Genomic DNA, 16,527 nt, shown 5'->3' with positions numbered 1-16,527 from the left:
GGAATGCTGGACACGTGTCACTTTGCATGTCTTTGTCATGTCATAGTGCAAAAAATGGGATAACATTTGCCTCCCAAGTCTGCGCGGGACCTTTGAGGTCGCACGTGGACTTTACTCGCCCTGAATCCTTATTTGAACATGTGGCACGTGTTTGAAGCGTCTGTTGGCGATCCGATGTGACTCTGACCAAGGGTCTCTTCAATTTTCAGCTCATTAATGCTGATTGACATATACATCGAACCACGCTTAAAAATTAGCATATGTTTTAACAGTTACCATTCAGGTAATTGAGTGTTCCACGTACATTTTTGGGAGGAATTCGAGGCATTCAAATTTTAAAATGATAATTTTACCTCACTAATTAGCTTATAAATAGGGCAGTTAACGCAGATTTTTGTTAACTAAATTTGAGCTTCACAATAACGATTTCACACAGAAAAAATAAAAGCTATAAAAATGAAAGTATGAACACAAGGTTTTTTACGTGGTTTTGTAGTTAAAATTCTGCATAGTCCACGAGTCAATCTTATTCAAATTTCTGATTGTTTTCTCAGGACCTCTTTTGTATGAGTTTTTCTCCTCCCTTTTTTGATCTTACTTGCCACTATTTATAGTCATATAGTGAGTCGTTAATTACAAAGTTGACTGTAATCTTTTTACCACAATCATCCCCTAGAATCATGGGATTTGATTACATATCACGCTAAGTAAATGCAGTTTTTATTTAATATTCACACAGCTGTGAATATCCCGCTTTTATTGGACCAAAATGAACGCGTATTAAAGATATACGGTAACCTTATCTCATTGGGATGCCTCGTTGGGAATGGAGCTAAGTTAACTCGGATGGCGAGCCGGAGCTCGTCATATATCTTCTCGAGGTTCATATTGCTTTTATTTTAATTCTGACAACTACAGTTTCTGGTGTCGAGATGATCTTTCTCGCATGCATGCCCTCTTACAACGAGATGGACGCCTCGCTTATCTATCACTTTGATTCACCCATCTGCTTATACTTAGTTTGTATATGTGTACTATACGCTAAGTATTTCTGTTGTCATTATATCTCATCCACGCGACGAGGTTAATGCCTCGTCTTGCACACTTGCAGCTACATGGTTTCTCATCGAGGCACAAGTCAACAATTAGTACATTTTTATCTCGCATAAGACTGTTCAGCAAATAAATTATAAACATACTCTGCAAATTGTGTTTTTAACGAGTTATTCCACGTCAAGTGTAATTGCAATTACGTGTTTGAGTTCTTTATTCTTCCCAGCTTGACACGTATCTTCCTCTGATGTGCTCGCAGAATTTTGGGTATAACAAGGGCTAAAATCCCTAATCAACCACTTTTAGCCATTTTTATTTTTGAAGAATCAGAGCAAGAAATCCTTTCCTCTCAAATCCTTTGAAGAATCCCTAGGAAACATCGATCAGTATCATCCGAGCAACTCTAAAGCTTCAAACAGTGAGTAAGTTCTTCGTTTCTTTCCTCTTTTATGCTTGAATATTTGATTTTTTGGGTTTCCATTGTAAAAAACTTGATAGTTCTTGAACTTGTTCTAGGAAAACCATTGAAAACTTAGGTTTAGGAATGTGAGATCTTGACTATGCTTACCCATGTTGCTTGATTATGAATGTGCTTTGATTTTAATTCCACGGTATTCACATTCACTTACCCATTCGGGGCTTAGTGAAAATCAACCCTTAATTCGTGATTTTGAAATTCTAGATTGTAAACCTCAATACCATGCAAAATTTCTATTTTTGATTTCTTAACTGGACCTGGTCGGTATAACCAATCTATTTGTGTTCGTTATCCCAGCCAAACACTCATCTTGTGTCCTACCTTTTGTAGATGAACTCTGGTGAGTTTTGGGGAAGCGAACATCGAATCGACAAGGATCTTTTCCAACTTTTGTGCAAGGATCATCCTCGTCTTTGTGCTAGTCTGTCCTCATCTAGTGATGGTCTTTCCAATTCAAGCTTTGAAGATTGGGAGATAAGCAGCGAGCACACACCTTCTCCAGAACCCGAAGTGCAACACCATTTTTACCCCAGCCAGATCGAAGGTGAAGGCTACGGACGTTTCATTTGGGAGCTCAGGAAGGGGTGGAGGCGATATTTACCGTTCAGTTGGACATATATTGTCCGACCAAATATAGTTGATACCTTACCCATAGGCCGTCCAAATTCTACTGCTGCAGGTACGCCCATTGCTACATTCGTTGTAACTATTGCCAGACATATCGATCAGGCTTCGTCTAGGAATAGGATGATGGCTCGCACTAAACAGACAGTGCGAAAGTCTTCTCTAACTCACCCACACGTAGCTCGGCTTGCCACAATGTTGAGTGCAGAGTAGGCCCGACCTGCTGCTGAGGAGGAAGACATTGAGGGGGACGCTGAAGTCCAAGAAATGGATGATCAGGGCGAGGTCCGTCCTGATTCTCCTTCCGAAGTTAAGGAGGAAGGTGCAACTCGGAGGTTACCCTTTGGTGGCTTCAATGAGGACGGACAACCTGTGTCCGAGGCCGGTAATTTCCTGGAGGCCACTAAAGATTACGTTACTGAGGAATACACCGAGGTCGTTTCTCAGAGAAGACAAGGTGCAGCAGGAGTTCGGTGGGTTTCTCTTCCATCCATAGTGACCCAGACAAAAATGAAGATTTTTCAGAAGCACGGTTACTTGGGGGATGTCGAATGCTTCCTTCCCTCTCCAAACCACCGGGCAACCAATCCAAGAGAGGGGTACTGCGCTTGGTCGGGCGCTCACACTAAGCAGGGTGTTATGCTGCCCTTGCTTCCGTACTTCAGGAGAATTGTGGATTACTACCATCTCTGCCCGACCCAGTTCACTCTGAAGGGCCTCAAAAATTAATCTGCCATGTTCATTCTTTATGCCTCACATGTATGGGACGAGCCATCCCCGCATGACACTAATTGGCCTTTTGATCTAAAATCAACTGCCTCTTATACCAAGTTAATTTTCTAAATATTTGGATGAATTTAGATCAACTCAAATTGATATTGATACCATACTTTGCATTTATAGAACATAAAAAATATAAAGGTAATATAATAATACAATCACAACCTTACACGTGATTTTTAATCATTATAAATAAAGAAAATCTTCTCAAAATCAGAGCTAACAATATTAGTGGGACAACTGTGATTGTTGCCTCTGGATTGCTTCATTCCAATAAACTTGGGGACACCTCATAACAATAGGGACCATTCTACACCTCATCCTATAACATTTGGTTCGTCAAAATCTCGTAAAATTTAACATGGAAATATTAAAACTTGAAATAGTCTTATAAAGGTCTAAGAGAAATAGAAAGCAAACCTTAAAACCAATCCTATAATTTTACATTGATTCTAAACCTCACTGCAGAAAATGAAGAGAAATCCAACCAATTTTGAAGCGCTAGATGGAAAGATAAAAAGACTTGTATTTTTCCAAAGTGGAAGAAATTAGTGTGTGATTAGTTATTAACCAAAATGGAATTAACTTTGCTCTATTCTATAAGGAAAAACCTCCTTCTTCAACAAACATTTCCTAAAACCCAAAAGATACAGAGAATCTACCAAAGCAAACATGTTGAAGAATCGAAAGATGACTCATTTTAATCATGGGGAATTTTTACCATAGTAATCAAGTTATAACTTGATTTTAATCATTTTCCCAAGAGGCTTGCTTCGATGTGACGAGATTTAAATTTGTAACCCATCCTTATTATATTTGCATTGATGGATTACAAATTCGCATCTATCATTACGGATGGTTTAACAAATAGCACTCCTTTTTAAAAAAATTGAAAAAAAAAAGGCTTATTTGTGTGGCAGGTCCTTAAACTATGTAAGCTTTGGCAAATTAGTCCCCAAACTCTTTTTTTTGGCAAATTGGTCCCCAAACTTATACTCTACTAGCATTTATGATCCTCTGCCGTTAACAAGCTTGTTCATTGTTAGTTTTACTGCCTTTTCTATTTCCCTCCATTTAATGAAGGGTAGTGATTGGAATTATAAAAAATTTGAAGTAAATTTTAAAAAATCAAATATTATTATTATTATGTTTTCACTTTAAATAGAATATAATAAATTGTTTAAAATATGATGTAATTACATATGGGTTAATTTTTTTTTTAAGATGTAATTATTTTATAAATTTTTAAAACAAAATAAAATTAATAGTTTAGAATATATGTACATTTTAAATTAAAACAGTTATATAAAAAAAATATTACTAAAATATAGTTGTTGAAACATGTATATGTAAAACACAACAGAATGCTCATCCAAAATAATAGGTAAGAGAACCTATTGAATGTCTTGACATCAATCATACTAAACAAACAATAACGATAATTTTAAGCAAAATAAAAGAAATCTAGCCAAACATGCATAGACTGAATCAAGTTTTCATACAACAAAATATTAATGCATACTCATAAGTCATAATAAACTAACACTGAATTGGATCCCTACTTTTAAAGCTCAACTTTGGTGAGATTTATCCTTGTCTACTCTTTTTAGTAACTTTTGAATTTGGCTTGCCACATGTCTTGCTGTTATGACCAGGCTTTCCACATTTTTTGCAGTGTATTATAGTGCCAAACTTTCTCACTTTATTACTAGCAGGAACCTCACCAGCTTCACGGTTTCTAGCTTTCTTGGGACGTCCAGGTCTTTTCTTTACTAGAGGAAGTTTCAAAGGATGTGTTCTTGGATTTGGCCATGATTCTGGGCCATTTGTACCTTTGATTATTTCAGCATAGGTCTTCTCATACGCCTGCTTGGAGTAGTAAGCATCAACAAAAGAAATTGGATTTAAATTTACCTTGAGTATGCAAGCCAAAGCATGTACACAAGGAATCCCAGTTAATTCCCATTTTCTACATGCACATGTTTTAGCATTCAAATCAACCACATACTGCTCATTTGTATGAGTAACTCCAAGTTGAAAATGTAGTTCACCTGACCATTTAATTCCACAAAATCGAGCCCATTCTTGATTCTTAGCTATGATTTCCATGGCTTTGGGTGAAATTGGATACTTCCACTTCTCCATTGACTTTCTTTTATCTACCATTCGCTCCATCATATAGTTCTTGATCCTCTCAAGCATAACTATTATAGGACTATCTCTAGCTGGAAGTATAGACTTATTGAACGCCTCACACAAGTTGTTAAGTAGAATATCACACTTGGGACGAGTTCGAAAGTGTGATCTACTCCATGCAGATGTTGGCTTATCACTAAACCATGCTAAGGCAGTAGCATCAGTGCCACCCAATGTGGCCATGTGTTGTTGAAATCTTGGTATAGTTGTTGTTCTTGCTGCAGCCCAAACCATTTCTTTAAGTGTCAAGCTAGGATGTTTAGTCTTGAAGTTATTGTACATGTGCCTTACACAGAAACGATGTTCAGCGTCTTCCGCATGCTTCTTAACAGCTTCCAAAAGGCCCTTTTGTCTATCACTGATGAATGTGAAAGATAAACTATTGTTCATTTGAAGGTCTTCTTTCAAAATCTCTACAAACCATTCCCAGTTTTCTTTATTCTCAGAATCTACCACAGCATATGCTATGGGAAACATGCAATTATTAGCATCTATACCAACTGCGGAAAGTAGGATTCCTTCATAATACCCTTTCAAAAAACACCCATCTAACCCGATTAGAGGCCTACAACCAGCATTAAACCCATTTTTGCATCTTTGAAAAACAACAATACAACCTCCAAAATTCGTTGACTCCCCTACTATGAAGCACAATAGTACTGCCTAGATTACTTCTCTTCAATTCTTCACAATAATCCCATAACAAAGCATATTGATCTTTGATATCTTTTCATTGCTGTAGCCCTTGTTCTGTAGAATTTTCATCGGGAGACCTCACTTTCAAAGTCATCCTTTACTTGGTCAATGAAGCCATTGCAGGTTGTTCCAGGTTCTGATCTAAATATTTCTTTGTACCTTTCAGCTAACCACTTTGCATCTATTCTTTTATTGTTGTACACCCGCTGGCAGTCATGTTCATCAATAAGTTTTTTGATTTGGTAGCCAATTTTGTCCTTCATTACACTAGCATAGAACAAAAATGGGCAACTCTCTTGGCAAATTACTCTAATTCTTCTCTTGTCATTCTTCACAAATCTAATCTGTCTACCATTCTTTATGGCATATTCTCTCAAAGCTTCCTTAACAACTTTCTTAGACGCAAACACCATACGTAAATGAAATATTGGATTCTTCATATCAATTGCAGGATTAAATACAGGGTAGCCATCATCTTCAAGATCATTTATATTACTCTCAACATCAACTTCATCAGTGGCCCCATCTAAGAGCAAATCACTATCCTCAATCAATTCAGGCCATGTGATAGGTTGTCCTAGTGTCATACAGTAATCCTCAATTGATTGTTCATAATCCTCATCTCGTATTTCTTCTTCAGTACTATTTTCTTCATCTGAATTTTGACCACTCTCATCATCACCCTCATCAACATCCTTACCACCATCCTCATCAATACTTGCATTAACAAGGAAGTCAACACTTTTCTTATTCTCTTCACTTGGACTTGGACCTATGAAATTCAAAATGTCATCCCATTCTCCATAATTAGTTTCAATATTTGGGTTTGTGTTTAAAGTGTTTGGAGTTGAGTTTGAAATGTTTGGGATTGTATTTGAAATACTTAAAGTTAGGTCATCACTCTCACCTGACATATAATTATAATTTTTAACTCAATATACAATTACACATATAATACATAATAAACACAAAATGTAATTAAAATAAAAAAAAAATGACTCACTGTATATAGGCTGCAATTCATATTGATCTTGTATAGCCACCATAATTGAGTGAATAAATAACCTTGTATGTCAAATATAGATATTTGATTATAATCACAAGTATTAATATTTATCAAAAAGAAAAAGGATATGGTAGTATGTATAGATAAATATAGATACCTTATATTTCAAGAAATTTTTTCCTTCCTCACGTTGGTTGTAAAGGAGCGATTTTACAGTTGTTGATTGGAGTTCATCAATGTTTAGCTACCCACAGTGCTCCTCTAGACAATGGCATTTTCTCTCTTGTACCTTGTCTTTTCTTCTTCCTCAAGCTGATTGGGGTTTTTAACTTGTGTTAATACGTGTCTTTTCTTCTTCTATACACTTAAGATTCATGTTTCAAGCATACCAATTATGCCCATAATTTATTGTTTTGAAAATTCCTATCATACCCTTATTAAAAAGAGAGGAAAACATGAAATATATCATTTAATATGATAGAGGAGCTAAAACTAACAGGAATAAAGTTTGTTAACGGCAAAAGATCATGGATGCTAGTAGAATAGAAGTTTAGGGACCAATTTGCCAAGAAAAAAAGTTTGAGGATCAATTTGCCAAAACTTACATAGTTTGAGGACCTGCCACACAAATAAGCCAAAAAAGAAATAGCATTCCACATGTGCTCCCAGGATTGTGAGAAAAAATAATAATAAAAAAATGAGGTTCCTCATATTACTAGGAAAACAAAAACTATGGGGGGCACAAAAGAATTGTAGAGACTCCAAATATTAGTATTGAAAACAATTAAATACACTTTAAAATAAAGAATTTATGTTACATTACAAATTGCCTTTAATAATTCTATAAAAGAGAAAGTTGGACAAAAATTTTTGCTGCAGCTCCTTGAATGAATTGGCGTTTGAAATTAATCTCCAGTTTCGTAGTAACAGTCAAACCTGGTCTCAAAAAATCATTGAATCTGTGTAGGATTTAATCATTTAGGCTTTAGCATGAATATAAGGTTTACAGTATTATCATATGTCCAATTAACCAAGTTGTTTCAAGGGTTTGGCACTATTAACAAATGTTGCACTTTTATTGAAGCCCTGAAGAAGAAGGATCCGAATTGCTTCTATTCCATCTTGGAATGTAAAATTTAACTGCAAAACAATTCATTCGGACATTAGAAGAAACAAATAAAAGAAACCTTTGGTTGTTAAAATTCAGTAACAAATTTCATGTTATTGTTAGGCCACCTGTGCATCTAACACGAGAGTCTCCGCCTAAAGAAGATTGATGACATGGCAACTTAAAGTGTTCTATTATTTTTCAAAAATCGTAATACTACCGATTGAATATTTTCCTTGTAAAATTACTGGATAAAATTCTAACTTATTTCAGAAGCTTTACTGACATATGTCCTTTGTAAAAGATTTCAAACACGTATGAATTCAATCGGGATTGACAGCTGCGTTCATTATTTCTCTTTTTTTTTTTTGGCTGGACAAAGAATAAAAAATGAATTCTTTGTAAATTTATTGGATAAATACCAATTTTTTTTCAGAAACATATAAAAACATACGTCCTGTTAAAAAATTTCAAACAAGGATTGTGTGATGAATTCTATTAGGGATCGACAAAAAATAAATAATTAACAAAGCTGTTCATCTGGATTAGAACTCATCACACGTGTTTATTATTTTTCTTAGTCTTGATTAATTTTTTTTGTGTAACCCAATATCTGGGCTGTCGATCAGAGTAGAGAGTACTAAATTAATTGTAATCTGTAAAGATTTCCAAGGTCTCAAATACTTGGAAACTGTAGCCCGATTTCTCCTTAGGATCAATAATGAATTTCTTCAGCCACGACCCTGTACCTATGGAATGATATCTGGTATCAGAGCCGTACACGGCATAGAGGACAAGTCTATAAGTAAGAATAAGGAGCTGAGTATTGTAATTGTGCCTGATATTGAGGGGGCTGAGAATGAGGAATTAGACCCAGAAATTAATCAAGATCCCATTTTGGATGTATCTGAAATCAATGAAGCAGTGGAACAGGTCTCACAACACCCAAGAGATGATAAAAGGCACGATAAATGAACCAGTGGTCATTTTAATAGACCCAGGCGCAACCTATAATTTCTTATCAAAGGAAGTGATCCAAAATTTGGGATTAACAGCGACTAATACTGGTGCTTATGGTGTGATTATTGGTTCAGGAGACTTGGGGATGAGAGAGGGCATTTGCAAGGCAAGAGCACCTCAACTTCAAGGGCCTTTAAACCTTGGAAGTACGAACTTGATATTGGGAATTTAGGAGGCGTTTGGTTGGGAGGAATGAAAATATAGGAATAGGAATGAGAATGGGAATAAGAATAGGAATGGAATAAAATTTAAAATGCATAAAAAAAATTAATAAAAAAATAATTAATTTTTTTTTCTTGTTACATTGGAATGGTCATTTCTTCTTTTCTAAAATGGAATAGCCATTCCACTAAAATGGTGGAAAGAGCATTCCATTAGAATGCCATTCCAATACTTTAAAATGCAACCAAACAAAGGAATGGAATGAAAATTATTTCCTTTCCATTCTATTCCATTTCATTACCTCCAACCAAACGCCACCTTAGTGGTTGGCCACTCTCGGAATGGCACATACAAATTGAAAACTTTAGACAGTGAAGTTTCAGCTGGGAATGAGACTGTTGACACTGCAAGGAGAGACCCTTCTCTTGGCAAGACATTAGTTTCTCTTAAAACCATGCTGAAGACTATTATAAGTGAAGGTTCGAGAGTTTTAGTAGAACCAGACCAAGTCAACACGATGATAGACGAGACACCAACGATAGCAGATTTATGAAGGATTTCACTGCTGAGTTTGAGGACATAGCAACTTTGGTGTTCTATTGGTTTTCCTAGTCAGCTAAGTAATTCTTAATGAATGTTTTTGTGTAAGCCTATTTGGCGTGGTAAATGGGGAGAGTTGTTTATATTTGGGGTATCGATCATGAGTAGGAGTACAAAAATGATTGTAATCTTGTTAGAAAAAAGTTTCTCGGTAAAGATATCCAAGGTCTTGAGCACTTGGAACTTGTAACCCAATTTCAATAAAAAAATTCTCCAGCCATGACCTTGTACCTATCAACTATGCCAACCAAAATTAGACTTTACAAACCTCTTCACGTTCTTGTTTATTGAACGGTCGAAGAACAAAGTTGACAGCATCCATTTTCCCAGGAGGTCGCCCAATACCTAGAAAAGTTTCATTATATTATTAGGGGGAAAAGAATATACAAAGGGCCACTTTGGTGCCTATACATACATACCAATTCTCAAACGAGGAAAGTCGCGACTCCCTTGAAAATGATCAATGATACTCCTCATCCTACAACAAGAAAGCAAATCATAAAAACCTAACCTAGGACTCCTTTTTTTGTGCATATCATCTTATGAGTTTAAGATCAATGGAAAAGTATATTCCTTGTATTTAACTTTCTTTATACTTGTTTGAAGAAATTTTTGTACACATCAAAAAGAACAAGAATAAAGAGTACGAATAAAAATCTCTTTTCTTACAAGTCTCCTCCCTCTCTCACCACTCAAAATTTGACAAATCACTCATACTTTGACATATTAACTTAAATAAGCATCTTCCTAGCCAAATGATGGTTTGTCAAATTTTAAGTGTTGGGACATAAAAGAGTAATTTGGAGAACATTTCTATTCCAATTTAAAAAGCAGGCACATATTTCAATTTATGATTAAACTACTTTAGACGAGAAAAACAAATGGCTTAACCAGGTCATGTTATGTTGGAAATAGACAAGAGAACCAATAAATAAATAAACACAACACAAGAGGAAAATCCAAATAGCATGGGGTGGAAAAAGGAAAATTACCAGAGAAACTACGATCTAATCACTGCATACTTAGCAAAGGGTTGCAAAATATGAGATAGGGGATGTAACTTAAATTTTTTACAATGTAAGACTATCTCCAATGCATGCACATTTGACATTTCTATTTCCAATTTAAAAGAAGGCACATATTTCATTTTATAATTAAAATACTTTAGTCGAGGAAAACAAATGGCTTAACCACATCATGTTATGTTGGAAATTGACAAGAGAACCAATAAATAAATAAAGAGTTTTTTTGCAGCTAAACTCTCTCAACTATCATTCCAACATGGACTATTTATGTGTACATCTTGTACACGTGACACGTTTATATTGGTACACCTTCAATTATTATTTAAAAATTATAAAAAAAAATTCAAAATTTATAATATTTTTTTATTTTTATAATTTTAAAATGAATTTTGATATAATTGTAAAATAATAATAATATTAGGTGTACTAATATAAACATGCCACATGTACAACAGTGTACACATAAGTAATTTATGGTGGTAGTTAACCAGATGCACCTTGAATTTCCTAACAGTACAGGTTTTACCGTTAAAATTTGAGCTTAGAGGATTAAGTGCAAGTGAAATGATAGTTAGGAGGGTTTAGCCACAAAAAACTCATAAATAAACACAACACAAGAGGAAAATCCAAATATCATGGGTTGGAAAAAAGAAAATTACCAAACAAACTACAACCTAATCATGGGATATTTAAAAAGGGTAGAAAAATATGAAATAGAGGATCTAATTTGAATTTTGTACGAAGTAAGACCATCTCTAATGCATAAGGTAAAAAAGTGATAAATTTGGCACAAAAAAATGAGTAAATTTTATATTTAGCATGATTTTCGCAATTGTGCTCCAATGCACAATAACAAATTAAGTTGCAAATTGACATAAAAAGTAATTATCATTAATGATAATTTATAAATTAAATATATTTTCTTAAAAATAATGTGAATATTGTAATTAAAAACGTGTATTAAAATCACCCGTCAATGCTAAATGACAATGTTGTAAATGAAAAATGTACATTTAAAGATGTGCCAAATTAAGCAGAATATTATATCTTCGTCCAAATTTTACTCAACTTTTAGCATGTACTAAATTCAAAACAACTTTTGCCATTGGAGAAGCATTTTTTGTAAGTATAGTTAGACATCACAAATTTAACACTCCATTAGACATGCTCTAAGACAATAGTGCATACATAGGGGGTAAAAAATATCATTACAAAAGAAGCATGAAAATTACCCATTGTGCCCTCCATGTCCACCCTTTGGCAACAATTTCATTTTGGCAAAAGGCAAATCTAGATCATCATAGATCTGTAAAATATAATCAAAAATTGAAGTGGTGGAACAGAGCATCTAGTTAACAGGACAAAGTACATCTCAACACAAGGAAATTAAGAAACATAGTAGTAAAGTTAACAAGAGAGAAAGAAACTACATACCACAAGTACTTGCTTCAGTGGAATCTTGTAATATGAGGCTATGGCTCCAACCTTAATAAACGGGAATAAAAACCACCAAATTAAAAATTACAAGAAAAACAACATTGACCACTTGTGCAAATAGAATTCAGGTAGCAACTTACAGACTCACCGCTTGCATTCATGAAAGTTTGCGGTTTGGCAATCATAACTGGAACATCTTCAATATAACCTGGATAACAGAACCGCCCTATGAAATTCAGTATCGACCAATTGAAAAGGAGTATAAAATATGTGGGTATACTGATCCTCTAATGGCAATTGAAATACAACTATACACACAAACATCATCATTCAGCTAATTTGTCAGATTGTGCAGTGGATACTTTGCAAGTAGAAACAAGCAAAACACGCAATATACATATATAAAATTGGCATACTCATGCATAGTGATCCCACTGAAAACAAAACTGTTTCCAGTCAATAAGGTCCCCAACAAAGTCATTCGCAGGTATAATATGCTATGGTTATAAGAAAATATCAACGTCAAACATATATATCTAGTAAAAGGTTCGGAACCTTTGCCAAGAAGAGCTTTGAAAGAAACACTGGTAACACATATCCCTTCAGCTTCAGCAACAGCATCTACCAATTCAAAACCAACCTACAAATCAACAAAACCAGTTAAGAAAAATAAATTATACAAACACCTAGGGCTTGCCAAATTCTCTGAAAGCAATTGGTCGATATTGTTCGTACGGACATTATGGCGAGTTCCGTTGAACTTCTTGCCGGGGTTTCCAAGACCAACGATGAGCCACGGCTTCCGAGGCTGTTTGGGCTCCGGAGACATCGATTCCGGTGCCGAAATAGAAGCGGTGGTCGAGAATCGGGAGAATGTTGAACGAGGAAGAGGAGCCGTTGAAAGGGAAGACGGAACTAGGGTTTCGGAAGGTCGAAAGCTATGGCGGTAAGCAGGCTTCCGAAGGGCGGCGATAGGGGAGAGCGAGATACAACTACCGACAACAACTCTCATATTTGATTTTACTTTTAGTTTGAAATTGTCAAATGAGAATTGTACACCACAATGAGCCAAGAGAGGTGGGCGCCGCCGAGTCCCCTGAAGTTCAGTCTTGGAAGTTTTGTTGGGGTTGGGATTGGGTATTTGTGCGAGGTGAGTGGGTGGGGGTAATTTTTTATAAACTTTAAAAAAGAGAATAAAAATAAAGGCTAATTAGGATTTTTTCCCCTGAACTTTTACATGTACCAAATTATGCCTGAACTTTCAAGTTTATTAAAAATGCCCCATGAACTATTGAGATTGTTGGATTTAAGGATTTTTTTTCTAATTTTAATAAAAAAGTCTAACATGGATGAAAGTTCAGGGGGCATAATTTAGTGCATGTCAAAGTTCGAAGGGCATGATTTGGTAGATATTAAAGTATGGGAAACATGGTTTAATACATAAACAATCATTGCAATAGTAAAATTGAATAAAATTAGACAAAAGTCCTTAAATCCAACAATCTCAATAGTTCAGGGGGCATTTTCAATGACCTTAAAAGTTCAGGGGGCATGATTTAGTACATGTCAAAGTTCAGGGGGCAAAAATTTTAATTAGCCTTTATTTTTATTCTCTTTTTTTAAAGTTTATCATTTTTTTTAACATTGTACTAATTTTGCCCTTGTCATTTCAAGATACTCTCTATGTGACTCACTTATATCAGAGTATTTTAGGTACAATACATATAAAAAGAGGTATGTTTCAATTAAATATAAAATTAGAGGTAAATTTAATTAATTGATTAATAAAAATGATATTTTTCAACTTACCACGGGTTATTTTGAGGTTGGGCCTCAGTTGGTTATACTGTTATAGGAGAAGTTGAGGACTACATTTTCTTTTGGGATTTTTACATAAAATGTCATTTTTTTTTTCTTTTTAAACATATATACGGTTATATAGTTTCAGTTTTCATTTTTACCATTTTGTTTAAACACATATACGGTTATTATTATTTAAAATTTTACAAAAAATACGGTTTTGCTTATGTTACTTAACTGCCTACATGTTTCCCTCCATTCTGTCAAATATCAATCACTTCTCCTGACAGTTATCACTCTCTAACCCACTCTCTCCTTATTCTCTTTTTATTTTGAATTTCTTCTTCTTCATCATTCTCATTCTCATCATCGTCTTCTTCTTTTTTTTTTTTCTTTATTTTTTTGTTTCTGAGTGTTCATTCTTCGTTTCATCTTTATTTTTGAGTAATGGCTGTTACTCGATCTCGTTTGAGTTCATTGTCCCCTTTTCTTAAGAAACCCAAAAAAAAAGCCTATTAAACAATCTAAACCCAAATCGGTTGCTCAAAAAATTTCAAAACCCCCTAATCATAAATTTAAAGTTGTTGTTGATGTCGGTGAGCCATCATCTAAGCTTCGTGATTATACATCTGGTGATGCTAGGAAAACTAGAGGAAGAGAAATGATAATGACGATGATTTCGTTGTTGTTCGTCCTAGAAAGGTATTTATGAATTTTTTTTTTTTGTTGTTTTATTGTTTTCTTTTTGTTGTTCATTTTTAATTCAAATAATTTATTTTCTATTTTTTTTTTTATTTGATTAATTTTTCGGGTTTAGAGTTTTTTTCTTTGTTGATTTGATGTTGTGGGTTTCAATCTTAATTTTTCAAATTATTTTTGTATGTTCAATGCTCTTTGTTTATTTGTTTAGTTCATATTTCTTCAAACCTAAGTCAAGTTTTATATGTATTATATTTTTTTGTTTATTTTTTGTTTATATATTGTTATGAGATTATTCATGTTTTAACTTAGAGTTTTTTTGTCATCTATTTTTTTTTCCATATTTTTCTTTAATTTTTGTTGGAATCTTTCTTTTTAGGCATTTTTATCTAGTATGTGATTGTTTTCATATAATTTTGTTATTTTTTTGTTGAATTATATGTTATTTGATTATTTTTTGATTTTTAGGATTTTCTATTTATATTTTGGTTATTCCTTGTTCCTTTGATGTTGTGGGTTTCTTTTTCCATTTTTATTGGCTTTTTTTTTTTAATTTTTTTTCCCTGTGTTTGGTTTTTTTAAAGTTTATAATTTGTTTATTTATTTATGTATTATTTATTTATGTTTATTTTATAATAGTTGTTGTTTTACTGTTTTATTGATTTTACTATTTTATTTTTTCAGTTATGGGATAATAAATTTAGTAATGAAGATTTTCATACTACACGGGTGATTTCTACTTGCTCTTTTAAAATTATTGAGACTATCAACTCTATTTTGTCCCCTAAACAGAAGAAAATGTTTGGACAAACTGTTTTTGGATGCTTTTTAAGAAATCCTTCTTATGTTTTGCAACACTAGCTGTTCCGTTTGTTGTTGAGGGAGGTGGTCCAACCGAATGATAATGAGATGTGGTTTATTGTTGTTGGTCGGATGCTAAGGTTTAGCATTGAGGAATTCGCTTTGGCTTCAGACCTTGATTGTTCTGGTCAATATGACAAGTTGAGGTATAAACAAGAAAAAAAATTGTTGAAGGAGAAGATTTTTACTGGTTTTGAAGAAATAAACAAGAAGGACGTGGATAACGCTTTTATTGGAAAAAAGTTTGGCGATGATGATGAGCTTGCGTTGAAAGTTATTGTCTTATACTTTGTTCACTGTTTTGTTTTAAGTGATTCAGACACTAAAAAAGTATATGACTTAGAGTTGAATATTATTGATAGTGAGAGGTTTAATGAATATGCTTGGGGCAAATAGTCTTATTGTTTATTTATTGATTTGGTTAGAAATGCGATTGTAAAGAATTTTGTTAAAATAAATAAAGTTGATAATGGAGAGAAAATAAGTTTTTATAGGTTGAGAGGTTTGGCTTATATTTTTCAAGTTTGGTTCAATGAATGTTGTATTTACATTGATGGCATTCATTGTTCTGAATTGCATGCTCGTATTCCTAAAATTCTAAACTGATCTAATGATACTGTTCCTTTTGTTAATATTTTTATACAACGCCAACCAGAAGCTGTTACTTTAGTAGGAAATTGTTATTTTTAAAATATTTTTATAATTTTTTTAAAGAATTTTGTTTTTTTACAGTTTTTACGTTACTTTTCCGTAGTAGCAATGTAAAAACAACGTTGTTTTAAAAATAACAAAAAAAAATAGCACTTTGTATTTTTATTAAAAAAAAATAAAATCTATTAAAATTTAATAAAATATAAAAAAAAAAAAACCTGTAAATTCCTAAAATGTAAAGTTTTTGTAAAATAATCCTTAGATATTGATTGGAGAAAAAAAGGTAACAATATTAATTATATATTGCAAATAAAAAAAATAACAATATTAA

General features: G+C 33.6%; 2 protein-coding genes across 2 annotated transcripts; both read right to left on the bottom strand.

The window, feature by feature from the left end:
* Positions 1-4,522: 4,522 nt before the first annotated feature.
* LOC115717429 (uncharacterized) lies at positions 4,523-6,873 on the bottom strand. Its single transcript, XM_061107735.1, has 3 exons — positions 6,831-6,873; positions 5,910-6,734; positions 4,523-5,769 (listed from the first exon to the last, which is right to left on the bottom strand). The coding sequence occupies exons 1-3, from the start codon at positions 6,871-6,873 to the stop codon at positions 4,523-4,525; spliced, it is 2,115 nt and encodes a 704-aa protein (XP_060963718.1).
* A 713-nt stretch (positions 6,874-7,586) lies between these two features.
* On the bottom strand, positions 7,587-13,339 carry LOC133033094 (peptidyl-tRNA hydrolase, chloroplastic-like). The gene is made up of 8 exons (XM_061107675.1): positions 12,925-13,339; positions 12,741-12,825; positions 12,326-12,393; positions 12,183-12,233; positions 11,981-12,054; positions 10,143-10,201; positions 9,992-10,068; positions 7,587-7,973 (listed from the first exon to the last, which is right to left on the bottom strand). Exons 1-8 carry the CDS (start codon positions 13,195-13,197, stop codon positions 7,860-7,862), a joined length of 801 nt encoding a protein of 266 aa, XP_060963658.1. The 5' UTR covers positions 13,198-13,339; the 3' UTR covers positions 7,587-7,859.
* Between the last annotated feature and the right edge of the window lie 3,188 nt (positions 13,340-16,527).

This window comes from Cannabis sativa, unplaced genomic scaffold (genome assembly GCF_029168945.1).
Source record: "Cannabis sativa cultivar Pink pepper isolate KNU-18-1 unplaced genomic scaffold, ASM2916894v1 Contig3, whole genome shotgun sequence".
Taxonomy (NCBI): Eukaryota; Viridiplantae; Streptophyta; class Magnoliopsida; order Rosales; family Cannabaceae; genus Cannabis; species Cannabis sativa.
Note: the sequence above shows the minus strand (reverse complement) of the source record. Positions and strands in the feature narration are given on the sequence as shown.

Excerpts from the sequence above, each read along its gene's own strand:
- LOC133033094 (XM_061107675.1), bottom strand. The coding sequence starts at position 13,197 with ATGAGAGTTGTTGTCGGTAGTTGTATCTCGCTCTCCCCTATCGCCGCC. Across the intron at positions 12,394-12,740 it reads CAAAGCTCTTCTTGGCAAAG|GTTATATTGAAGATGTTCCA; the intron begins GTTCCGAACCTT and ends TCTGTTATCCAG. Across the intron at positions 12,234-12,325 it reads TGAATGCAAGCGGTGAGTCT|GTTGGAGCCATAGCCTCATA; the intron begins GTAAGTTGCTAC and ends CCGTTTATTAAG.
- LOC115717429 (XM_061107735.1), bottom strand. The coding sequence starts at position 6,873 with ATGGTGGCTATACAAGATCAATATGAATTGCAGCCTATATACA. Across the intron at positions 6,735-6,830 it reads TGAATTGCAGCCTATATACA|GTGAGAGTGATGACCTAACT; the intron begins GTGAGTCATTTT and ends ATTATATGTCAG. Across the intron at positions 5,770-5,909 it reads AGTAAAGGATGACTTTGAAA|GGGAGTCAACGAATTTTGGA; the intron begins GTGAGGTCTCCC and ends GCTTCATAGTAG.